General features: G+C 46.3%; 1 protein-coding gene across 1 annotated transcript in view; it reads left to right on the top strand.

Annotated features, from left to right (window-relative positions):
* The window catches only part of FFAR4 (free fatty acid receptor 4), a 91140-nt gene that overhangs the window by 57611 nt on the left and 10936 nt on the right, over positions 1-22593 (top strand). Inside the window, exon 2 of the mRNA XM_085614978.1 lies at positions 10438-10566. Coding sequence (XP_085471104.1) covers positions 10438-10566 — 129 coding nt within the window. The remainder of the gene's footprint in view (positions 1-10437; positions 10567-22593) is intronic.

The following is a 22593-nucleotide window of genomic DNA, read 5'->3' as shown; positions in this document are numbered from 1 at the left end:
TCTCTGCTGGCCTCTTCTCCTCCCCTCGCTCTACCTGCAACAAACCGTCGTAAAAGCCAGGGTAACTCTCTTTCTTCCGCTCTTTCTATGCTCTACCTATTTCTCTCTCTCCCTCCCAAGCAGTATTGCCCTCCTTTCATTCCTCTCTCACCTCTATCCACCCACCTCTCACACTACCTTGGCATTTTTTCCTACTTATCTTGTGTCGCTCATCTGTGCTTCGGTTCTCTCTCTGCCTGTTTGTCTCCACCCAGCAGTCTCTCTCCCCCACATCTCCTTGCCTCTGTCGCTCGCCTTTCTTTGCTTCTCTCCCTCCCCTCTTCCCACCACTCTCTGCACCCCCACACTTTTACCAGCCCCTTGTTCCCTCCCCTCCCTGTTCAGGTAAGCAGTCTTTCTTGATAATCTATCAGGAGACACAGGCCTGCCATCCCCAGGTGTGCACCTGTGTGCCTGCACAGTCAGTCTTATTAAATCACTCATATGCTTAGTCCTCTAAAACCGGGGTCTGCTGGGCAAAGCACAATAAGTGCATCATGCCACAAGTAAGTCTTCCTGGAAATATGATAGATCCTCTCATTTTCCCTATGATTAATTTTCCAAAACGGGCTCATTATTTTTCTGGGTCTATTTGCATAATGCAATAATTGGTTATATTAAAAAAAATAAGCTGTCCACCCTTCAAGAGGTTTAAACTTCCACCGTTTGGTTCTCTAATGTGTTTCATCCTGTATAATTTTTGGTTTTATTAGCTCAAATGTCAAAACCTTAAATAATATACTTACTTAATGGAAGTGTAGTTTAAAAAAATGGCAGACATTAGGATCAACCTATTTACATTGTGCTTTTAACAACATGATTATTTGGATACGATTAAAAAGGTAAACATGCACTTATTACTCATGAAAATGGAAACAGCTTTAAGTTGCACGCTTAAACTTTTAGTGCTTTCTTTTTGCTTTCAATCGTTGGTGAAATACAATTAATATTAAGGAATGCCTCCTTGCACTCTCCAAATGTGGAATGTAATGTGAGTTTATGTAACAATATATGCTACAAGTAGACACTGCAACATCGCCTTAGCACCACCTTAGCACCACCTCAGCATCAGCACAGCACCACCTCAAAATCAGAACAGCACCACTACCAGTGCAGCACCAATTTATCATCAACACAGCCCCACCTCAGCACCAACGCAGCACACTTAAGCAGCACGCAGCCTGAGCACCAGTGCAGCAGCACCACCACCTCAACATAACTCAGCACCACCTCCGCACCAACACATCACCACCTCAGCATCACTCAGCACGACCTAAGTCTGCCCTCCGAATCTGGCATCTTTTGATTCTCCCCTAGTGTCTGTCCGCTGCTCGTGTTGAAATTGAGGTACTGTTTCTCAACCTCCACCCTCCCGCTGTTTGTCCCCTCCCCCATGACAAATAAAAAGCTATAACAAACAAGCAATAAAACAGGCAGAAAGAAGTTGCCAGCATTGCAAGGACAAAAAAACTAGTAGATATAATTTTTTTATGTTCATTCTTTTTTTAATAGGTTTCTTCAGTTGTACATGTCTTCTTGGTTATGTATAAGGTAACACAAATGCTATGACACTTTTGTTATTATAACTATTCAACATGCTGCACAGCAATCATAATGCTCCATAACATAGCTTAAAAACATTGGCAAAGCCAATACCTCTAGCTAAACACTTATAAGGTCACAAAGGCGAGACCTGTTGCCTAATGCCAATGTTTGTTGTAAAGAAGCATTTGCTGGACAAGGACAAATAGGTATATCGGCTGATGGATACCTGAGGGCAGTTCTATGCTTAAGAGAATAAATCTTAGAATATGATTAAGCTACCCCCCCACCCGCACCTTCACTGCTTGTGAACATGGCTAAGAAGGTCTGTCTGAGTCACCGATGTCCATGTGTTGAAATGTGAGGTATGTTTCGGGCTCTCATTACAAGGTGTCCCTAGCAGAGCCTTTAGCAGGAGACTCCCACCGGGAGCTCTGCGAGACCAAGTATTTCGAGATGCGATCCGTTCCGCCATAGTGGAATACTTTGCACTGAATAAGGGCACAGTAGAATCCTCCTCCACATTGTGAGTGTATAGCTAAGCAGGCGGGAGTGCTCTGTTCACTGCGAGGATAGCTCAGGCTCCTTTATGGAGAGATACGGGAGCTCGAAATGGAATATTTCATCACTAATCAGATGGCGGTCCTGGGGATCATTAAAGGAAAAATCACAGACTTTGAAGAGGCAGCCCAAAGAGAAACGCACTACCTAGGGAAAGAGGCTTGTGCCAGAATTTATGGCGAGGGGGGGCGCGTCTGGAAAATACAAGCTGGTCTTCTTAAAAAACCATGGGCCAACGACTATATATGCGAGCTGCGTACTACCGACAATGAGAGGGCGATTAGGCAGGAGGTGGTCTAAACCAAAATGCTATCTTTCTACTCTTCACTCTATGCTGCGAGACAATCTGACGTCCACTCTGATCTGAACCCCTTTCTTGAATCCATCCAGCTACTATGGCTGGAAGACGTCCACCGCAGAAATCTGAACAAGACGTTTTCAGAGGAGGAGGTGATAGGAGTGATCCCCGCCTTGCCTGGGGATAAGGCCCTGGGACAGGATGGCCTGACGGACGATTTTTATAAAGAGTTCGCTCCGATGCTGGTGCCACATCTCCTCAACATGTATGAGGAGTCATTGGAGCGGGGAGTGCTCCCTCCATCCCTCCAAGGAGCGCTTATTATCACGATCCCTAAACCAGATAAGGATCCACTGTTCTGAGATTCCTACAGACCACTATAGATGATCAACGCGGCATGGCTTCTCCCGCTGCTGCCCAAAGTGTGGTTTCGTCCCCAGTAGGGGTACATCCCACAACGTATGCACCTTTTTCACGACCATGCAAGAAATAGATTCCTCCTTCCCAGCTGCCGCGATCTTCTTGGATGCCACCAAGGCCTTTCATACTTTGGAATGGCCATATCTCTTCGCGCTTCTCTCCCGCTTCGGCGTTAGCCCTACATTTTTAAAACTAGTCGCCCTGCTTCACTCCTCACCGACGGCGAGGCTATGGATAAATGGAATCATCTCCTCCCCCATCTTGGTGGTCCACGGCATGAGACTAGGCTGCCCGTTGTCCGCCCTACTTTTTGCTATGGCCATGGAGCCCCTCTCCGCTCGTCTGAGACAGCACCACACACATTGCGGCCTAGCATTTGTCCCAAGAGTGATCCTGGTGTAGCTGTATGCGGACAACATGACACTAAATGTCAAGCCCCTGTAGTGTAGTTCCTATATCCCTGATAGGCTCTGCGCATTGGAATAAAATACACTATAGATTTGACATTGGACTAAGGTCAGTATGTCTCTATCGAGTATATTAAACTTAATTACTTGTGTGTGCCAGCTAACTCAGAGGTCACTAGAAACTTCTTGAATATACAAGAAGGGATTAGTCTCTGACAACCGCATAAACATGACAATTTCTTTTCCTTTTAGAATCGGAACAGTCTCAGAATCGTGGAAACAATAGGCAACAGTTTCATTTAGTCAATCATGCATGCTTCGTTTTTACAGAGTTGCACAGAAATAGAGAGACAGGCGTTTCAATAAAAGGGTTTATTGATCAGTCTTATTTCTCATGCAAGAGATATGGATTGCTACAATCGTAAGACAGACTGCAAAGTACAATATGTACGAGGTTAGCAGTAAGATAAAATAATACTGCAATAGCATGGTTTGTAGCTATGACATATATTAATCAAAATACATACATAAATAACATAAGCTAAAATGTGATACTCATCTGATGCTTCTAAATTGTTCTACCCCAGTGTGCCTAACCTAAGTGCAGTATGAGGTTTGAAGTAGGTGCCATTTCTAAAGTATAGCTAGCTATGTTTTAGTTTAGCCAAGAGTTGCCAAAAGTTTCTCTAAGTTCTAGTCAGCTCCATACCTTAGAATGAGAGAGGGTGGAATCTCTTTTCTGGACTCGATAGTCTAACTCCCCGCAAGGGAAGTCAGAGATCACTGGAGCTGGATTATCTGTGAGTAGGATGGCAGAATCAGGTCAGTGCATCAGGCTGGAACTCAATCTCCTTCCGAACTTGCCGTGGTGAACTGCGTAGTCTGGGTTGGATCGAATCCTCCGGGAACCGCAATTTGCCAGGGCAAGTGCTGGTATATTTATAACTTGAAGGTGTCTAGGAATGCCAGTATTGACGTAAAAGTCGGGCAGAGGAACGTCATGAAGGAACCCCTAAGGAATAGATGTTCATGCATACTTAATGAGTTCTTGGAGAAATCAATATTCAAGCTGAGGAAAATTCCTAAAGGCTTAAGGGTCTGGTTTTCCAAGATATTCGTTGTGACGTGGATGGACGGATGTAGGTGGACATGCCTGTATTTGGTTTGTACGGACAATGTCGAAATAAGGGCCGGATTTCTATGTCCAAATAATGGTAATGTGAATTGTACCTATATAAGGGCATAAGTTGGGAAACCTATATACGGAATCTAAATCTGCACACAACACCCCTGGATGGGAGTTTTGTCTCCCTGATCAGGGAAATCATAAGATTTGGTGGTTTATCAGGTATCACCATTAACTGGGGGAAGTCGGTTATTTTCAAGCTGACCACGGTCACCGACCGGATCCAGTCGAAATACCCACTTAGCTGGGCGGAGACCCTGGTGAAATATCTGGGAATCTGGCTCAGTCAAAACATTGAGGAGCTCTGGCGATACTCATGGGTTGGTTCGAGAGCAGCTTAGGCTGCTGGAAGGTATTACTGCTGTCCCTCGCGGGATGATTAGCCATAGCAAAGATGTTAGTGCTCCCTAAGTTTCTGTATGTATTTGTCAACCTCCCGCTACCCCGTAGCACCGACTTCAGGCACAGACTGCGTTCGAACATGATCACCCTAGCTTGGGTGGATAACCAACCCAGGGTCTCCTGACTCTGACGTTGCCTTTTGAACAAGGGGCCCTGGGTGCCCCAGACATGGAGTTTTACTACAACTGTGCACAGGCCCAGTTTGGGTTCTACTGGCTCTTTCTGACCCAATTCATGGTGCACACGGCAACTGAGCACGACCAAGCCGCTCCAACAACGCTACATATGGGCCTCTACAGACCACAGACTAGGCTGCGCTCAGAGATAAACATGGTGGGATGCACTGTTTGGGCATGGCGAGAGCTGAGACTCAGGGTACAACTAGAGATGATGTATGCCCTTTCGATGCCGCTGCTGAGACACCCAGTGCTACCTTTCTTGGAGGGCACAGGAGTATGCCAGAGACTGAAGAAGCTCTGGTTACACACTAGGGGGAACGTGTTCCCTAATGGGTCCTTTATATCGCTAGACAGCACGCTGACGGGGGAGAATACAGGCTTACTTGAAAGATTGACATACTACCAACTCTGAGCAGCTTTGCGAGGCCACTTCACCTCGTTCCGGATAGCGCACACAACATTCCAGGTTTTAGAACACTTTCTAGGTAATCCGTCACAGCATGAACACATTACCAGGCTATTCTCGGGCATGCAGTGCACAGCACCTGTCAGTGTCCCTTCGGCGCAAGTCGAGTGGGAGGAGATACTGGGGATCCCCATAGTGAAAGATAAATGGGCGTACAGGCCAGCGAGCTGTCCCCTAACTACCGGCTGAGGCTGATCCACTTTAAGTTCATACACAGACTTTACAGGACTCCTGAATGGTTGCACAAAATCGGCCTGAGTGAGGATGCGAGATGTGTGAGATGCTGGGCTTCAGATGGGACATTCTTACATCTGGCCTGGACTTGTCCGGATATTGCGAGATACTGGGAAACCACATTTGAGGTGCTGGAGGCGATGTTAGAGCAGAATTTTGAGCACTCCCCTTTGACTGTGTTGCTTGGGTATGTGCGCATGGTGCTGGCAACAAGCAGGAAATTAGCGGCTATGCTTCTACTGTTGGCCAAGAGGAAAATCTCGATTTGTTGGGGCTGCCACAGGAGTCCACGTGTAACTGACTGGCTTAAAGATGTGGCATTCTGCTACAACCAGATGTCTGAATACTGGGAGCTGATGCCTGCACAGGCACGCCCCAGGGATATCTGGAAACCGTTACAGAGATACTTCTGGCCTCACTCTCTGGACCAAAATGAGACTGCCATGGCAGGCGTGTAGGGAGGAGTGGGGAAGACGGTAACCACGGGCGCACAGCCAGCATAAATCATGCAGCCTGCACACATGTCATCCTCGGAGTTCAGAGAGCACCACCCCCTTCCCTCCACCCCCCTCTTCTCTTTTCTGCTCTTTCTGTCCCCCCCCCCCCCCCCCCCCCCCCGAACTATGTGAGCGGGGAGCTCTAACGTACAAGGAAATGGGACACAGGTATAGATCTTGCAGTTACCGTTAGCAATCCAGAGCTAAGAACCACCATCTATCTTGACTGTTCACAAGTACTTAATAACTGTCCCAATGGAAAGGTAATGCTAATGATGTACTGTGTTGATGTTGGTACCAGTGCTTAATTTGTGCCGGTGCTTTCCGGTGCTTAGCACCGGCACTTACTTATCAGGGCCGGGTCTACACGCATCTGCTGCGCACGTCACAGATTGCATTACTGATGTATTTAATTTACCTTACTACTGAACTTGGCGCAACGGCAGAGTGTTGGTATCGTCTCCCGAGTGAATCACGGTTAAGAATTTTTTCAAGAGGAGTTTGTGCTCACTCGCCCAAATGCTTGGCAGTATCCTATACCAGTCCTCCTGACCGGCCATATTCCAGATCGATTCAGGCTTTAAAGTTAAAACCTTGTGCACGCACGACGCACACACCCCATTGTTCTAAAAGCACTTTGGGTTTCTGTATGAAGATCCATGAGTACAGGAGAATGCACTCCGTGGCTACATGTCTTTGCAGGGGAGCTCATAGCCTCTATTGACAAGCTGCAGGCCACACTCCATGCTCACTTCTCGCCCACAGTTCTAGTGTCACAAGACTTGAGTAGGCAGCGGCCAACTTGCAATATTGGGGCTAAATTACATCCATTTGCGGCAGTGATGGCTATTTTGAAGCAATTAAAAAGTGCACTAAAAGACATTTTCAGCAACCGGCCTATCTGTAGAAATGTAACTCCTAAATTGCCTCTAACCTGTGTCTATGGACAATTGTATAACTGAATGAAAAGCCTTGGGAAGGAATGTATTATCTGCATCAGTCTATTGATCAGGTTTCCTTTCCAGAAAGGTGTTTACCACTTTACCCCACATCATAAGTTCACAGACGCCGGCATCCTGGACCTCTGCCATCATCCTGGGTCCTGACTCCTGACTAGCATCAGGACCACTTTAACATTGTGGGCTGTGACTGCCATCTGTTCCTCCTATAACATCTGGGCTTCTGGAGCATCCTGGGCCCCTGCTGACATCGGTGTCTTGCTGCTTCCTGGCCCCTGATGACATTTTGGGCTGCTGTAGTATCCTGGGTGTCATCTGTCATCTTGGATAGTAATGCTTCCGGGGTCCCTGCCCTTCAAGTATCCGCCTCTGCTTCAGAGTGGCTAAAATAGCTAAATCCGTGGGGGCTGGCAAAAAAACGGGCTCATCTGTGTCTCACTGCTCTGGCAGTTCTGGAATGCACGCTATCGGGGATGGCACAGACAGGAAATTAGAACCTCTAACTGTGGGTGACTCGTGATGGCCATGGCTCCATTGCCTGACATTTGAGCAGTTGCAAGTTTTAGTGTAAATCCACAAATTTAGGTTCTTGTATCAAAAGATCAGTGAGAGCAATTATCTTCACTCTCTTCCAAACGAGCGCTTAATCGCAGACCGTGCAATCAAAAAAAAAAAAAGAAAAAGCAGGTGTAGCCTCTAATAAACATTTGAGCACCTGCACTTCATATTTTACAAATTAAGCACTGCTCCTACACACACTTTTTGCCTGATGCGCCTATGGTCTTGCAGTTGCAAAACTGGCGATTTGCAAAATCACAGGGTTTCCAACTGCAAAGCTACAAGTCACAATGTACCAAATTGCAAGTCAGAAATCTTTTCCTGCTTGCCATATGCACTTTGCATCATACTGTGATTTGGAAGAAGGAGGATGCATGAAAGGGCATCCCCTTCCATAATAATCGCAGTCACATATATAGATGGATTGTGACTACAACAGTCTAAACCACTGGCAGTCGCTATGGGCATCATTTCAAGTCATCACTATAGGCAGAGGCCCATCTTATGCAAACCAATAGTGACCCGTCTCTGGATTTATTTAACGAGGCCTCCATCTTGTGTGGCCCAGTGGGCTCAAAGAGTCATTGTCAGTGGTTTGGCTTATTTTCAAGCATTCCCCTCATCACGATTTGCGCGCTTGATGCGAACAATTGATGCCATAGTGCTTCCTCAAAGGCTTGCATTGCGGAATAGACTGGTGACAACACCCACGTTATCTTCAGTCCATTTTAGAATCATGGTTGGTTTCTGAATTGGGCAGAGTTTAATAAACTCCTTGGATGTCTATTAGAGGCGGTCAGTGTTAGCAGCCGCTACCCCTCTTTTGCCCTGCTGTACCTTTGTCACGGTGCTTGCTTCTCCTGGTCTCAGAAGTCAAAAAGACAGTGGTGGGAATAGAAAGTAAACATGGCAATGTGAATCTTGCACTGCTGCTGCTTTGCTCAACTTACCCTTGTGTGAGGGGAAGCAAACACCACTGCTGTGCATTCCATATCTGGTGCGCGTGTGTTTCCCACATTGACACACAATAGGTTTAGTGGCAGGACAGAATTGTCCTCTTTCATAAGCACAGCTATAGATCCAATGTCAACACATTCTGTAATGTCCCCAAGCTGCTGGTGCCAGAAACCCCACCCTCCACATATCCAACCCCAAGATCCATTGCGCATTACTCCATAATTGACCCATATCAACACATCATTGATCCACTAGCACAGAATACGTCAGCCCACATTCTTAGTTTCCACAGTGATTCAGGATACCCACATTTTCATTTTGTTATCTGCCTCAGATAAAGATACTTTTTCATGTTTCACAAGGCCTCAGTAAACACATATTGCTTGTTCTCACAATGCCCAGTAAACAGGCACATTAAGTGCCCACAATGACTCAGTAACACGCTTATTTTTAATTTTTCAGAATGCTTAGGTAAATATAGGCTGTGAGTTTGTGCTAGCAGTAAACACCTAAGGCTCTTATGCCACACACATCTAGGGACATTTGCAGGCTCCAAAGAACACACCGACACAGCAAGACACATACACAAACACACCGACACACACATTCATTAATTTGTAAAAAGTCCACCTGGCATTGATTAACCTGATATTGAACTACTGCAATTCATTGACTAGTTTTTTGCCCAACCCTGTGTTGTCCAGGAAGTTCTATTTCATCATATGCCCGGGCACTCAAAAACCTTGACCTTAAATTTACCTCTTGTGTTCCTGACTTGTCCTCACCGTCTAAGGAGTCAGGGTGCGTAACCTCCTGGTGGTCCATCAGTGGTGGGCACACAGCTCCAGCGGGGCCTTCTCTCCTCCTGACACTGCAGCAAATGTCACAACCTCAAAGCCTCAGCAGCATTTCATACTTACCTGTACCTGGGTAGGTGGAAGGACAGGAAGGGCCTCCAGGAGTAGCATGTGATCACCAGGCTACACCCAGGAGAGTCAAAGCAAGCCTGCAAGTGCAACTATTTTTTCTCCAAGTTTTTAAGTTATTGTACGTTTTAACGTGTTTTTTGCACTGGGAACAAACCATACTCTCGAGGGTGTAGGGGGGGTGAATGCTGAGTCGGCTAGTAGATCAGGGCTTTTGCTGATGGAGGTTTAGCTGTGGCATTAACAGTTTCTACGCCGCTTTCCCTTTTCTGGTCATTACAATTTGTGCTATAGTCTTTATACCTTCCTCCCAGCTATGCTTCTTTACTTGGCATTAGGGTGGTAGGGAGTGCACGGCTGTACCAGTCAGTTTGGACCCTTCACAAAGGATTTTAAATATTATTCTTTGATAACAAGCACCCAGATCAAACTGTTATCATGCTCAGTGCAAGTAGACTACTGTGCTTGAAACACAGAATCTTAGGACAATAAAACTCAAAGCAGGTAGTCTTGAAAAACAAACTAAAATTCATTATATAAAAAGCCATACGTATTGCATTTGTGAATGCTTGTTTATGTTAGTGCCCTACTTTACAGAAGTTTTTGCTCCAATCATATTCTGAATTGCTGTGAAATACCACAATTTCCGGTGTGTCCACAGACCACTGATCTCTTCCTGTGTTTGTCAGACAAATCACTGTTTGATGGGACATCGCTGTATAAGGGGTATAATAATTACATTTGCCTGTTGGAAACGAATGTGACCTTTTTCTAGTGACATTTGTTGTTTTTTTCTTTTTCAATAGGATTTTCAAATTTGCACAATGATTTGGCCTTCAGTTGCAGCTGAAATCGTTTGGGATGTATTGTTTGTCGTTTTGGATTTCTTAATACCTGGTCTAAGCATTGTCATCGGTTATTCGAAAATATTCAAGGTACTGATTAATTTATGTCAAATAAGATTGCATCATTCCAAATAGTATATACTCTGCTTCTGATTGGTAGGATGCTTCTAGAAAGAGCCGGACAGATATGGTAAGAAATATTAACTTTATGTTACTGATGGGAAAAAGCCTTTTTAACGCAACCGTTGCAACGCATGCGATTACATCGCATGCCGTTGCAACGCAAAAGGTGTGCAGCAGTGGGTAGAAGGTGTTGGATTTAACTCCAATACCTTCCCTACTCTTGCACACACTGGAGTTGGAATAGAAAATTAATCTATTCCAACTTCCAGCGCTCCCCCGACAGAAAGTCGGGGTAAAGTTTTGCATTGCAACGGCATGCGATGTAATCGCATGCGTTGTAACGACACATATTCATTACTGATATGTTTGTAACACTGCCTTTCATGCCTGGCCTAGAGACAGCTTTAGTTGTTTCCCCAACATCTTGTTAAAAAAAATCGTAAAAAATTCATAGGTAGATCTATATAAAGAGGGGCTTTGACTCAGATTTTCTTATCCATCTGTCTGTTCATCTGTCATTCGCATTTTGCTCCGCCCACTAAGAATATGGCATGAGGCAAGGCCCACTTTATCTGTTGACTCTCTTGCACTATGAGTGATTGCATTTTGCTTGCTCATGTGTGCACATGATCTGCCTAAAAAGTAGCTCACCCTGCTTTTTAAATGCGGAACGGATGGGGTTCCAACTAGGTTGGACTGGCTACACAAGCTGTGGGAAGTTGTTGGCATGGAGAAGCTAATGGCAAGCATCATGCATACACTCCTCCATTTCGAAAAAACAAGGGGTCCACTATAGAATGTCTATCAACCGAATTCACTGAACTTACTTGCCCGAGATACTTACGTGTACACCGACTCACCGGGACACCACCGCGACAGACAGACACTCCACTGCGGCAAATCTAAAACGTGAGGATGACATGTCTCTCTCCCCTGACCACATGCTCACATTAGCTATTGAGGTTCTTCTTCTATTCTCCTTTTATTGTACACTCACTACTATTCCCTACTCTGTTCTTTCTTGACTATCTTTATAACGATTCTCCCCACCGGCCAACGGATGTAGGTGGTGGCCATAGTTCCCTCTAACCCGCGCGGCTGCGCGCCCGCGCACCTTTAAGGTACCGAGCGCGCAGTGACCCTTGTGAAGCGCGCGCACGTTCACGCCGCCGGCCGCTTTTTAAATGCGAGCGGCGAAAAACTGCAATTTTCCGGTTGCCTGAGGCACTCCCTTTTCTCACAGTGATATGAGTTTGTATTCCGAAGGGCAGCAGCTGGTACCCTGGGCTGGCACTGCCCATTTTGCATTACCCTTACTCGAAGGTCATGAGGCAGCAGAAGGAACAGAAAAGAGTACACCACGTTTACTGTTTCCTCCTTCTCCATGTCCCTACGCAGTACAGGGGAGGCTGGAATAAAGGCTCAATCAGGTGAAGTCATCGGGGGGGGGGGCTGTTAAAGGGCGCGATGTCACTTCCGTCTCCACTGGGATTTTGGTGAACTGGCATCGCTGCTGCACGGTTGAGTGGAGGAGGGTGGACGAGTGTGGGTTTGTGTCGCACATGCATTGTCCGTCAGGGAACCTTGTACTGCTACTTACCACGGTTTACTTGTGTGTTTGTGAATCTTGATGCGATTGTCCGTCTCTGATCGCGTGTTTGGTTACCTAGGGAGCCAACCCTCTGCCTATGCAGAACTCCCAAAGACATGGTCTCAGCACAGTCCCAGGTCTCCAATCTAGAGCGGTTGTTGCACGGTCACATCAGTAATGTAAGCGACAGAAGATCCGTGTATTAGAAACCTACGGAGGGGCCACAAAGCGCGGTCATGCTTGCTCTAGAAGCCACCATCACAGCCGCAGCTCAGTGTGACATCTTGCCACAGGCACTTGGACTGCTAGGACGCAGTGTGCGCAATATACATTTAATAATACAAAGTTTGCTTCCTACCAGCTTGCTTTTGCCTGCCGAGGCTCTGTCTCTGATGATAATACACACTGCACACCACAACAGCAGGATGTCAGAGAAGCAGCACGAGGGGGAAAAAAGTGCATCACCCTGCCTCCGTGCACTGGCCACGGGCCGACCAAACATAGGCACTGTGGCCATTGCAGCTTCGCACAGGCCCTTCTCTCGGGCAGAAATAGGATACAATGTGCTAACAGTGCACTTTCAAAAAAAAAAAGTTACATTCCTCCTACAAGCGGCCTCCCTGCTGTCTCCTTTCTGGATCAGAAACATCTCAAATGTTCAAACATGGCGTAGAACTAGCCCAGTACTCACAGCAGTCAAGGATACAAAGTTCGTACATGGATGTTGAACCCGTACACTAGAAAAAACAGTGTTCAAACAGACACAGAGTGTTTGCTGCTTTTATTTTGCAGTTACCTTAGCTATCGCCCAAACAAATGTAACCCTGACTCCGATAAACTGAAGTGTAATTCTTTTTGTGCAGGATTTTATAAAACGCATCGATTACATGTTCAGAATCATTTCTTCCCTTACACTGACATGAAAAGAAGCAGCAGATTTGTGATTAGTCAGCCAGCAATTAAAAAAGAAAAACACAGAATGAGTCAGCCCACTTCGGCCGTGGTCTCTCTTCAGTGCACACCTGCCTACAAAGCAGCTCACTTCAGGGCCATAACTAGTAGGAAAAGGTAGTCTCCTTTTATTTCATTTCCCCCCCTGATATTTGGGATGGGTTATTTTAGTAAATTTGTGTATGCCAACCTTAGACTGATCCATTTTTATGGTTAGAAACAAACAAAACATTATTTGGTAAAGCCAATAGTTCTCACCTATGCAGGGTAATATGTTCTAACCGTGACGTACACACGTGTGGCTGCTGTTCAGCATGGCTAAAAGTTAGTGTGTCGCAGAGTGAGGTTGAGCGCCGTAGATTGAAGTACATAGAGTGGAGTGGCAAGGAGAAGAGAAGAGTGGAATGGATTTGAGTGGACTAGAGTCGAGTGAATTTAAGTAGATTGGGGTGTTGTGAAGTTTATTCGAGTGGAGTGGCATAGACTAGAGTGGATCACACCAAGCAGGGAAAACCGGACCTCAGCTTTTGCTAGTGTGAGTCTGCACGCCAGAGGAAAGTAAGAGGAAGACAGATAGTGCTTTTCATCTGTGCTGGGCCACAGAGTGTGGTCACCAGTGTTCCCTCTAACGTACGCGCCTGCGCACCTTTAAGGCACTGAGCACGCAGTGTCCCGTGTGAAGCGCGCACGCGTTCTCGCCACCGCCTGCTTTTAAAATGCCAGGTCTTGCCTATAGACAGCCTTTAGCTGTTGTCGAAGAGGTGTTGTGGACACATGGGTAGGCAAAAAGTAAACTAAAATACCCCCCCCCCCAATTTGATCGGTACCTCAAATGCCATCAGGAGAGTGAAGCTAGTAAGGTCTGTCCTCCCTAGAAGAGGTCCTTTCATCCCTCCTATCTATTAATCTCTCCACCCTTTAAGCCTTTCATCCAGAGTCCATTTCACCTGTCTATTCATGCTCCCATCCGTATGACTTTTCATCTAATCCATCCATCCTTCCTTTACCATTCCATCCATCCATCTATCCATCCATCCATCCATCCATCCATCCATCCATCCATCCATCCATCCATCCATCCACCCATCCATCATTTCAACCACCTTTTATCAATCACCCATCCTTTCACCCTTTCATCCAGGTTTCCAGCCATCTACCCAAACATTCATCCTTCAATCCATTCCTACGTGCACCCACCCATGCAAATATAACTTTACTCTTCCATCTCTCAAACCTTTCACCTTTGTATCCATCCTTTTATTGACCTCTCCTTCTTGTCACAGTTTCTTCCTTCTTTTCATATTTCCTATATTTCATTCTTCCTTTCTGCTCTCCCTTTCTCTTTCCCACTATTTTCCTAATTCTTTCTCCATCTGTTATGGTTTCTACCCCACATTTAGAAAAGAAATGCAGCAAGTTTTTATATAGTGCGAACTCAACCCAAAATTATGGGAGTGCTTTACATGATTTATTATTATATATTTTTTTGTATGCATGGGGAAATTAATTGATTTGCCCAGAATCACAGGATGTTAGGCTGACCCGAGACTAAAAACCCATCTCCTAAATCGACAGCTCGAGTATTAAGCCACAACCCTAACCACAAGAGCGGACTCATTTTCAATATTATATACAACTTGATGCAAAAAACAACCATTAACAAAGCCATTAGTCTTGGCTTCTTGTAGGTGTAATGTTACTTGTATTGTATATCTGGATGCAATAACAGAAGCAGCAAAATATCAGTAGGGTGGCACACTATGCGATGCACATATTTTTAGCTTAATTGCTTTTAAGCCACACCCTTAATTGCATTGTTTACACCCCTTTGAAAGAACCCCCAGTATTTTGATCCCACTCAAAGCCCTGGTCTACACGCGTGGTCAGGTTCTTGGCGCACATAGCCTTGGCTGCAGCGCACAGAGACATTACTCTGCCGCACACAGAGGAAAATAATTAGAGGGAACATTGGTGGTGGCTAATGTTCTATGCGCAAAAACTCAATAAAAAGATTCAAACCATAAAAAGTAGCTCACTTCAGCTGGAAAATCTCTTCTATCATTTCTTTATTATTTAAATTTGGTAAGAAAATCTACCTTATACCTGTCCCCTATGTCGTTTTCCCTCTCTGTGTCTCCAAAACATGTCCATAGAACTTCAATGTGTGTGCAATATCTAAGTAGAATGTCATCTTGCAACATTGCTGGAGGAAAGCAGTGCACATTGTGGTTAGGGGTGGACTGTGAAACCACATCAGCCCTGGCAAACTCTTTCAAACCAGCTCTCTCCCTTTATCTGTCTCACACAATCTCTCTCTTTCCATCCATCCATTCCCTCTCTCTCTCCTTCTTCCTCTCTGATCGCTTTCTCTCTATCTTTCCCCTTCTGTCCTTCCTCTTTCTCTTGAAGCCTCCCTGTGCCTGCTGCAATTAACCTTGGGGAGCTGAGGAAAGTGACAGAGGCACCCTGACGTAATAGCAGCCTCAAATGGCTCCAGCCTATTGGAAAAATGCCTGTCCTACCCTGACCTGATTTTGGCTTAACTGGTTAAATCCACATTATCTTGTTTAAATAGCCTACCATTTTGATGTTTGTGAAAATTTTAAAAAGGGCAGATGCATATCCTGGTGTTTAGTAGGCCTGGGCGTAGAACTCCACAAAGTGACCTGAAGGAAGTGACCCGAATCGGGTCACCCGGGTCACTCGCGACCACCTCTCAGCCTTCCAAACAAATGAAGAGTCAGTCAGACAGTAAAGAATACAAACCAAAGTTATCACTCGAGCGGAGTCCAGTCTGACCAGCGTCCTTGGATTGCTGCAGAGGGACTGACCCCCGCCAACATGGAAATACATAATATACATTTCCAGTACCCCTAAGGACACGCCCAGAATGGAATTTTCCAGTTAGTAGCTGGTGAACAAAGGAGACAGAAGGATGAGCTGCAATCCTGAGACCGGGTACATGCTATCTCAGTTTCAAGGTTACTCTGCCTGTGCCCCTCACTTTAAGGGTGGGAGCAGGCCTATTCTAACGAGAGAGGTATGTAATGACAAAACAGTTGATTCATTAGTGCAGCGAAACTCAACCTTGGAGAAATAAAAAAAAACATTGAGGATGCTTTCTGCTGAGGGAAACAGAATGAGACAGAAGCTTAGTTTCGGTCACGGTACAAAATGGCGTCTGAATACAAAATGGTGCCGCAAATGCTAACTTAAATTGTACAATGCAAGGGGAAGTCAACCAAAAACATTTTTCATACCAACAGACCCTCCTTTTAGCATTTGCTAACATTTTGCTACTGTTTAGAACCAAATTACTCCTTGTATATCATGAAAGCTACTGCTACAAGTTAATACATGCATTATCAATACTCAAAAATGCCTTCGTCTATTGTCTATTGTCATTAGATCTTGGATACCCTGCATCATCATGACCGTTGTCTTAGTGTCATGTACTGGAACCTTCGGTTTGAATGTCAGTGTTTTTACACAGTAAGCACAGAGAGCAGGAAGACATTGTATGCACAAGCAACATGAGATCATTATACCAGCAATTGCAACTAGGAAGACAAGAATCTTCCAGCCCCAGGATGCGAATAGACCCCAGAACCATCCAGAGAGAGTCCATGTACCATTTTCTTGGTGGATGTCAGATGCGAGCCTATGCAACTACTGAATGACAGCATATACATAGGGGCATGGTCTGGGATGTATACACAACAACTGCTGCCAATGACGCAACAGGCCCCTCCCCGGTCAGCAAGGATGAAGTCTTACACCATCCTGTTTTGTAAGGTAACGAGTCTCGTGGCTTGAAGCTCAGCAGTGATAGTCACTGTTGCATTAATAACCCCTTCAACAACTCTTGTGAGCCAACGAATATTAAGGCTATTAGACATGGGTCCCCAAAAGGGTATAATACCCTTCATGGCACCTGTAAACTGCTGCAAAGTGGTGTCTGTCTGATCTATATCTTCTGCATTAATAAGCCTCCTGATTCGGGACAGGTATATACTCCTGCGCTACAAGCAATGGTCCTTATGGTAACTGGACGGAGCTATATACACAGGGGGTAAGAGGTAAGAGAGATAACACCTGCCCAATCATCCCTTAGGGAGCCAAACATAACCTTGGGATCCACAAATGAAATATACATTAGGGGGTGGTGTGAGAAGGTGGCCTGATATATGCTGCCCACTAGTTCTAGTGGGCACCTTGTATCAGTCCAAAAAAACCCTTATGGTGATAGGTTAAAGACAATCTTCATTTCAAGCTATCCTAGTGGTAGCTATGGAGAGCAGCCTTCAGGCTAAGTCTTGAAGGAATGTAAAGCACCTTGTTTTACTAGTCTATAATCTCTTGAATGATCAAATGAAAGGACAACCACACCAGGTATATATTTAAAATATATGTATTTAAGATAACACACACCCCTCTAGTCTCTTTATGAGACTGGAGTTCGAAGTACTTAAGTTACAAGATAGCAATCATCAATAATAGCACAAATACACGTTTGGGCCCTAGGGGCGTACCAAACCATATACCAAAAAAGTGGTATAAGAACCACGACTGGAATAGACACTAGGCCTATAGCCTCTAGAATCGCTGGGACCCCAAGAAACCACCCAAGGTAGTGACACAGGGGACCCATGGGGACTGTATGCAGTGTGTAAACACAACCGCGGGTTCCCGTTATCTTCTATGGGCAATGTCGCGGTTGGAAATTTAAAGATAAGGGGCACTTCTAATCGAGTCAGGACCAAACCCTTTTGGACTTAGGAAGTTCTAGGGCTAGCACCCACAAGAGCACCGGAGTACTCGAGTTACCTCACCCAGGGAAGCCGGGTGCATAGGTGTCTTTTGGTGTCGGGTCGCGACGTCGATTTCAATGGGAGCCTGCAAAGAACTGCTGCTGCCATGAAGAGGAGAAGTGTCCGAAGAGATCCAAGCCTGGATCTAGGATGTGAGGAACCTGAAAGCAGAGGGGACAGAGTCTGGGTCACTTGCCAGTGACCTAGGGAAGGATGGACCAATGCCCACAGATGTCGGGTGCTTCAGGTGAGTTGATGGATGTCTTGACTCTTCAGCCACGAGGTCCAGGAGGTGTCGACGAAGTCCACGAGCCGGATTCGAGCTGTCCCACGAAGTCTGTCGAGTGCTGCAGTGTCGGCGACCAGATTAGACCCAACAAGCCTTGGCAACGTCAAGTCACTGGAAATCAGAGAAAGGACTGCGGTGCAGAACAGCAAGGTCTGATGGACTCACCCAGCGAGGGTAAGTAAGGGCACATCTAGAGCAATCAGGAAAGCCCAAGCAGAAGGAGTTGCCTTGGGCTAGTGATCGGGAAGGAGCCTCAAGCGGTCGCACTTGAAGCTGGCCCACGGGTCACTCGTGGAGTGGAGGCCAACTATCTTCAGTGCAGAAGGTGCTCAAGGCTGGGGCTACTCAGAGCTCAAAGCACAACTTCGAGGAGGTCCAGGAAGATAGTGTTGCTGCAAAAGATCACGGTGTCCAGGGGTCACGGTTCCACGTCACCCATGATAGCCACCGGCATCAGCTTTTCTGTGGACTCAGGGTAGCCTCGGGGAAGTCTGGAAATCCACCTCTGGTGATGCAAAGACTTCGGCGTCTGGCGGGAGCTTCAGCGATGCAGACCGGTCAGTTGCTTCTTTGGTGCCTGCCAAGCAGGGGAGTCACTCCTTGACCCCAAGGGAGATTTCTTCCATCTTTTAGTCGTGATAGAAAGTCGAAGGTCCAGGATATATGTTGCAGAGTTTTGTCCAGGGTAATCTAAAGTCCTAGGGACTGGATTCCTATACTTATAGTAAGTTTAGGGGATGGACTAACTCTAAGGCCCCACCTATGGGTGGGCTTGGAAAGAGGGGTGGTTACACCCATTTCCTTTGTCCAGTTTCACGCCAGAGCAGGGGCAGGTAGCCCCTGTAACCGGTTTGAACTGGGCTATGCACAGGGATACCAACCGTGCCCCCAGTGCAAGACTTCAAAGCACCAGAGAGTGCTCCCGCCCAGCCCCAATACACATAAGCCTGTCTGGGGAGGTGATCGCTCCTCCCTTCTACAGGAAACCTATTGTCCAGGCCTCCCCTGCCGGATTTTCGGACAGCAGCAGGAGGCCAGACCTGTGTCTGTGGCAGAGGCATCCATACTGTGATGCCAGGGCTCAGGAAAGTCCTACCGGGTTTAGCCAGTGTGAACATGTCTCTCCCTCTAGAAGGGTGGAATGCTACCCCCGCTGCCAGAATTGGCGGGGGGGGGGTAGTATTCCAAAGCGTTTGACATGTTTTGATGCAGCCATTCCAAAGTTAGCATTCACCACGAGGTTAAAATGCACTTAAGAGTATATGGCATGGCTGTATCACAGAACAGCCATAAGGGAGTATTTCCGAAAGCTGCAGAGGGGCTCAGCTCATGCTTGGGCACCCTCTCACACAAAAACAAGCACTCTGCCTTCAGGATTGTCAAGGCCTGCCATAGGAGTGGCTTATAGGTTTATATGTGTCTGTATAATGGTAGTGATATAGGTAGCCTATACCACAGTAAGGGGTACAAGCACACCCTTACCCAGGCTGCAGTAGCAGACCTGTGGTGTCATTTTGGAGTGCTTCCCAGGGGTGGCATAATACATGTTTCAGCCCCTGGTAGGCCTCTGAGGTACCTATGCATTAGGTACATAGTATACCATATACTAGGGGCTTATAAGACACTCCAGAATCCAATTAGATATGCACCTAGTGTACCTGCAAACCATTTTAGAGAGGAAGCAGCTAGGCTGTGGTCCCGATTAGCAGGGCCACAGCCAGACTAAGGTCGAAAAACAGTGAAACACCAGCAAAAAGTGGGGGTACCGATGTGAAGCAGATCCTACTCTCCTACAGGTGGTATCAGGGGTGTACTTTCTGTTGCTCTCAGTTTATATGTGGTGTTGAACCTGCTCTACCCTACCTCCATCTTCCCACTCCCCTGGACACAGAAAGTAGCTGTGGTGTTAACCACTGACAGTGGTATTGGCTTATCTTCAGTAACATTACCAGCCTGGAAGGACTGGAAATATTCTGACGTGTTGAATCTCAGGAAATCATCTATTTCCGTATGAGAACATGTTCCATTTCTCACCCCTTTGTATGCACGCATGCAAGAACTTAAGAACAATATACCAAATGGCTTTTGACCTGTAGGAGCACCAGGAGGTGCTCTATGCTGGAAGCGTACGTTTTGTATTATGGTGCGGGGACCAATACTCTTTCTTTCTAAAGTATTAAATTGGGGAAGTGGACGTACCATACTAAGCAATGCAAACCACCCCTCACAGCTACTGATATAGGATAATGGCATGGACAATAGGTTCTCACTTTTATGGGTCACTGAGGAAAGTAGTCCACACACCCAACAATTTGTCATGTTAGATGCATTATGTGTCTGGTGCAACATTTGTATAAACACATTATCCTTATAAGACTTTCGGTACTCCCCTTTGTGAGGTGCTAAAGTAACAAATATATGCTCAGAGGGAACATTTGTCGTACCAATCAAAGAGCGCACAGAACACTTTTCCTCCAAGAACCATGTTATCCCAAGCAGTGTTATCAAGAAAATCACAAAGATCACTATGAAAATTATTTTACTCTTTGTGGACCAAGCGGACCTACTAGGTCCATCCCGCTCTAAACGCGGTGCCACAAATGGCTGCTCTTCCTCCTCAATGGGGTGGCCAAACGGATACATTATGGAACCAAGGGGGGGAAATGCAAGAAAACTAAAGGCAAAAAGGCAAATGTTCCAAGCGTCCATTAGAGCCTCGCTGGCAGACTCCTATTGTTCATCAACATTTGCGCTGTTGAGCACAGGTGGTGGAGCTGTCGGACCAGCTCTTGAAGAAATCCCACGTCGCTCAGGATAAGGTACCCCCTCCAGGGGAGCACATTTGGTCTATCCTATCCAGTGTCCGAACAATGCACTAATCTCATCTCTCCCTATCCTACTGTTGCCTGAATTATCGAGTCCATCCCTGCTAATCTGACTTTTCCTTTGGTACACTGTTCCTCCGTTGGTGGTGCAAATTGTACCTAACTGCTCCAGGCACAGAGGGGTCAGGAAAAAAAGACTCAGGGGGCTCAGACACAGAGGGGCCAATTGACTGGGATTCAAGCACAGACGGGCCAGTAGAACGGGGCTCCTGAAGGGCCCTGACCTCAGGGGGCACTGCTGCATTCAACACTGCATCATTCTCATCTTCCATTTGGGTCCATGTTAGTTGGGTATCCGAAAAGGGGACTAAGCGGGGCACCTGCTCCCACTCCGAGTCCCCAATGCCGTTAAGGACCCACTGGCCATAAGGCAGGGGAAGAGGTGTTTCCGGCAATACTGGCAGTGGATCCAATTCTTTCGGCCAACAACCTTGACTGCTGTGCGGGTGGCAAGTAGTACCTGGACTGGCCCTTAGACCGCGGCTCTAAGGCCTTTCTCCTCTGGAAGTTATGCATCAGGATGTAGTCTCCGGAAGGCAGAAGTGTTTCCTGGATCTGTTGGTGAATAGAACTCAGACTTTTAGTTAACTCATACAAATAATCCACTAACAGAGGATATTCAATCTCGGGAAATTTCCGAGGACATGGGACGCCCCAGACATATTCTGGGCGCCCAAACACCACATCATAAAGTGACAATCCTGTTCTAGAATTGGCTGTCGTTCTCATAGACAGGAGGGCTAAGGGCAAAGCATCTGGCCACTGCACCCTGTGCTATCCTGAATCTTTGCCAATTTCAGTTTGAGAGTACCATTGTACTTCTCAACTAGACCCGCTGACTGGGGGTCATTCGCAGCATGGAATTTTTGTTTGATGTGGAGTCCTTCGCAAACCAACTGTATGACTCTCGCATTAAAGTGGCTTCCATTATCACTCCAAATCAAACGGGGCAAGCCAAAGCGAGGAAAGACATCCTTTATGAGTCCCTTTGCAGTAGCTATGGCTGTATTTTCTTTAGTGGGGTAAACCTCAACCCATTTACTGAATACGCAAACAACCACTAACACATATTTGAAATTGTTGACTCCATCCATCTCTATGTAATCTAATTGGAGGACCTCAAAAGGGAAAGTAGGGGGTGCAAAATTGCCAGGTGGTGTAGGAGTACCCTTCCCAGGATTGTGCATCATACACACCAGGCAATACTTGACCAAATGGGTGGTCATCTTCAGGATATTGTCATTGTACCATACAGGATCTAACAATGTACAGTGGGCTGGCCTGTCGGCCATAGTGACTACGGGCAGAACGTTTGCATCTGGTAACATCCACCTCTGCTTCCCTGACTTATCCGTCCAACACCCTAACTCATCCAAACATGCTGTGCTTTACTGCTAACTCCTCGATCGTTGCCTCGCTCTGAATCTCTTTGACATTTGCCAACGTATCCTCAAACATAATAACCTC

This window comes from Triturus cristatus, chromosome 1_2, assembly GCF_964204655.1.
Source record: "Triturus cristatus chromosome 1_2, aTriCri1.1, whole genome shotgun sequence".
Classification (NCBI taxonomy): Eukaryota; Metazoa; Chordata; class Amphibia; order Caudata; family Salamandridae; genus Triturus; species Triturus cristatus.
Note: the sequence above shows the minus strand (reverse complement) of the source record. Positions and strands in the feature narration are given on the sequence as shown.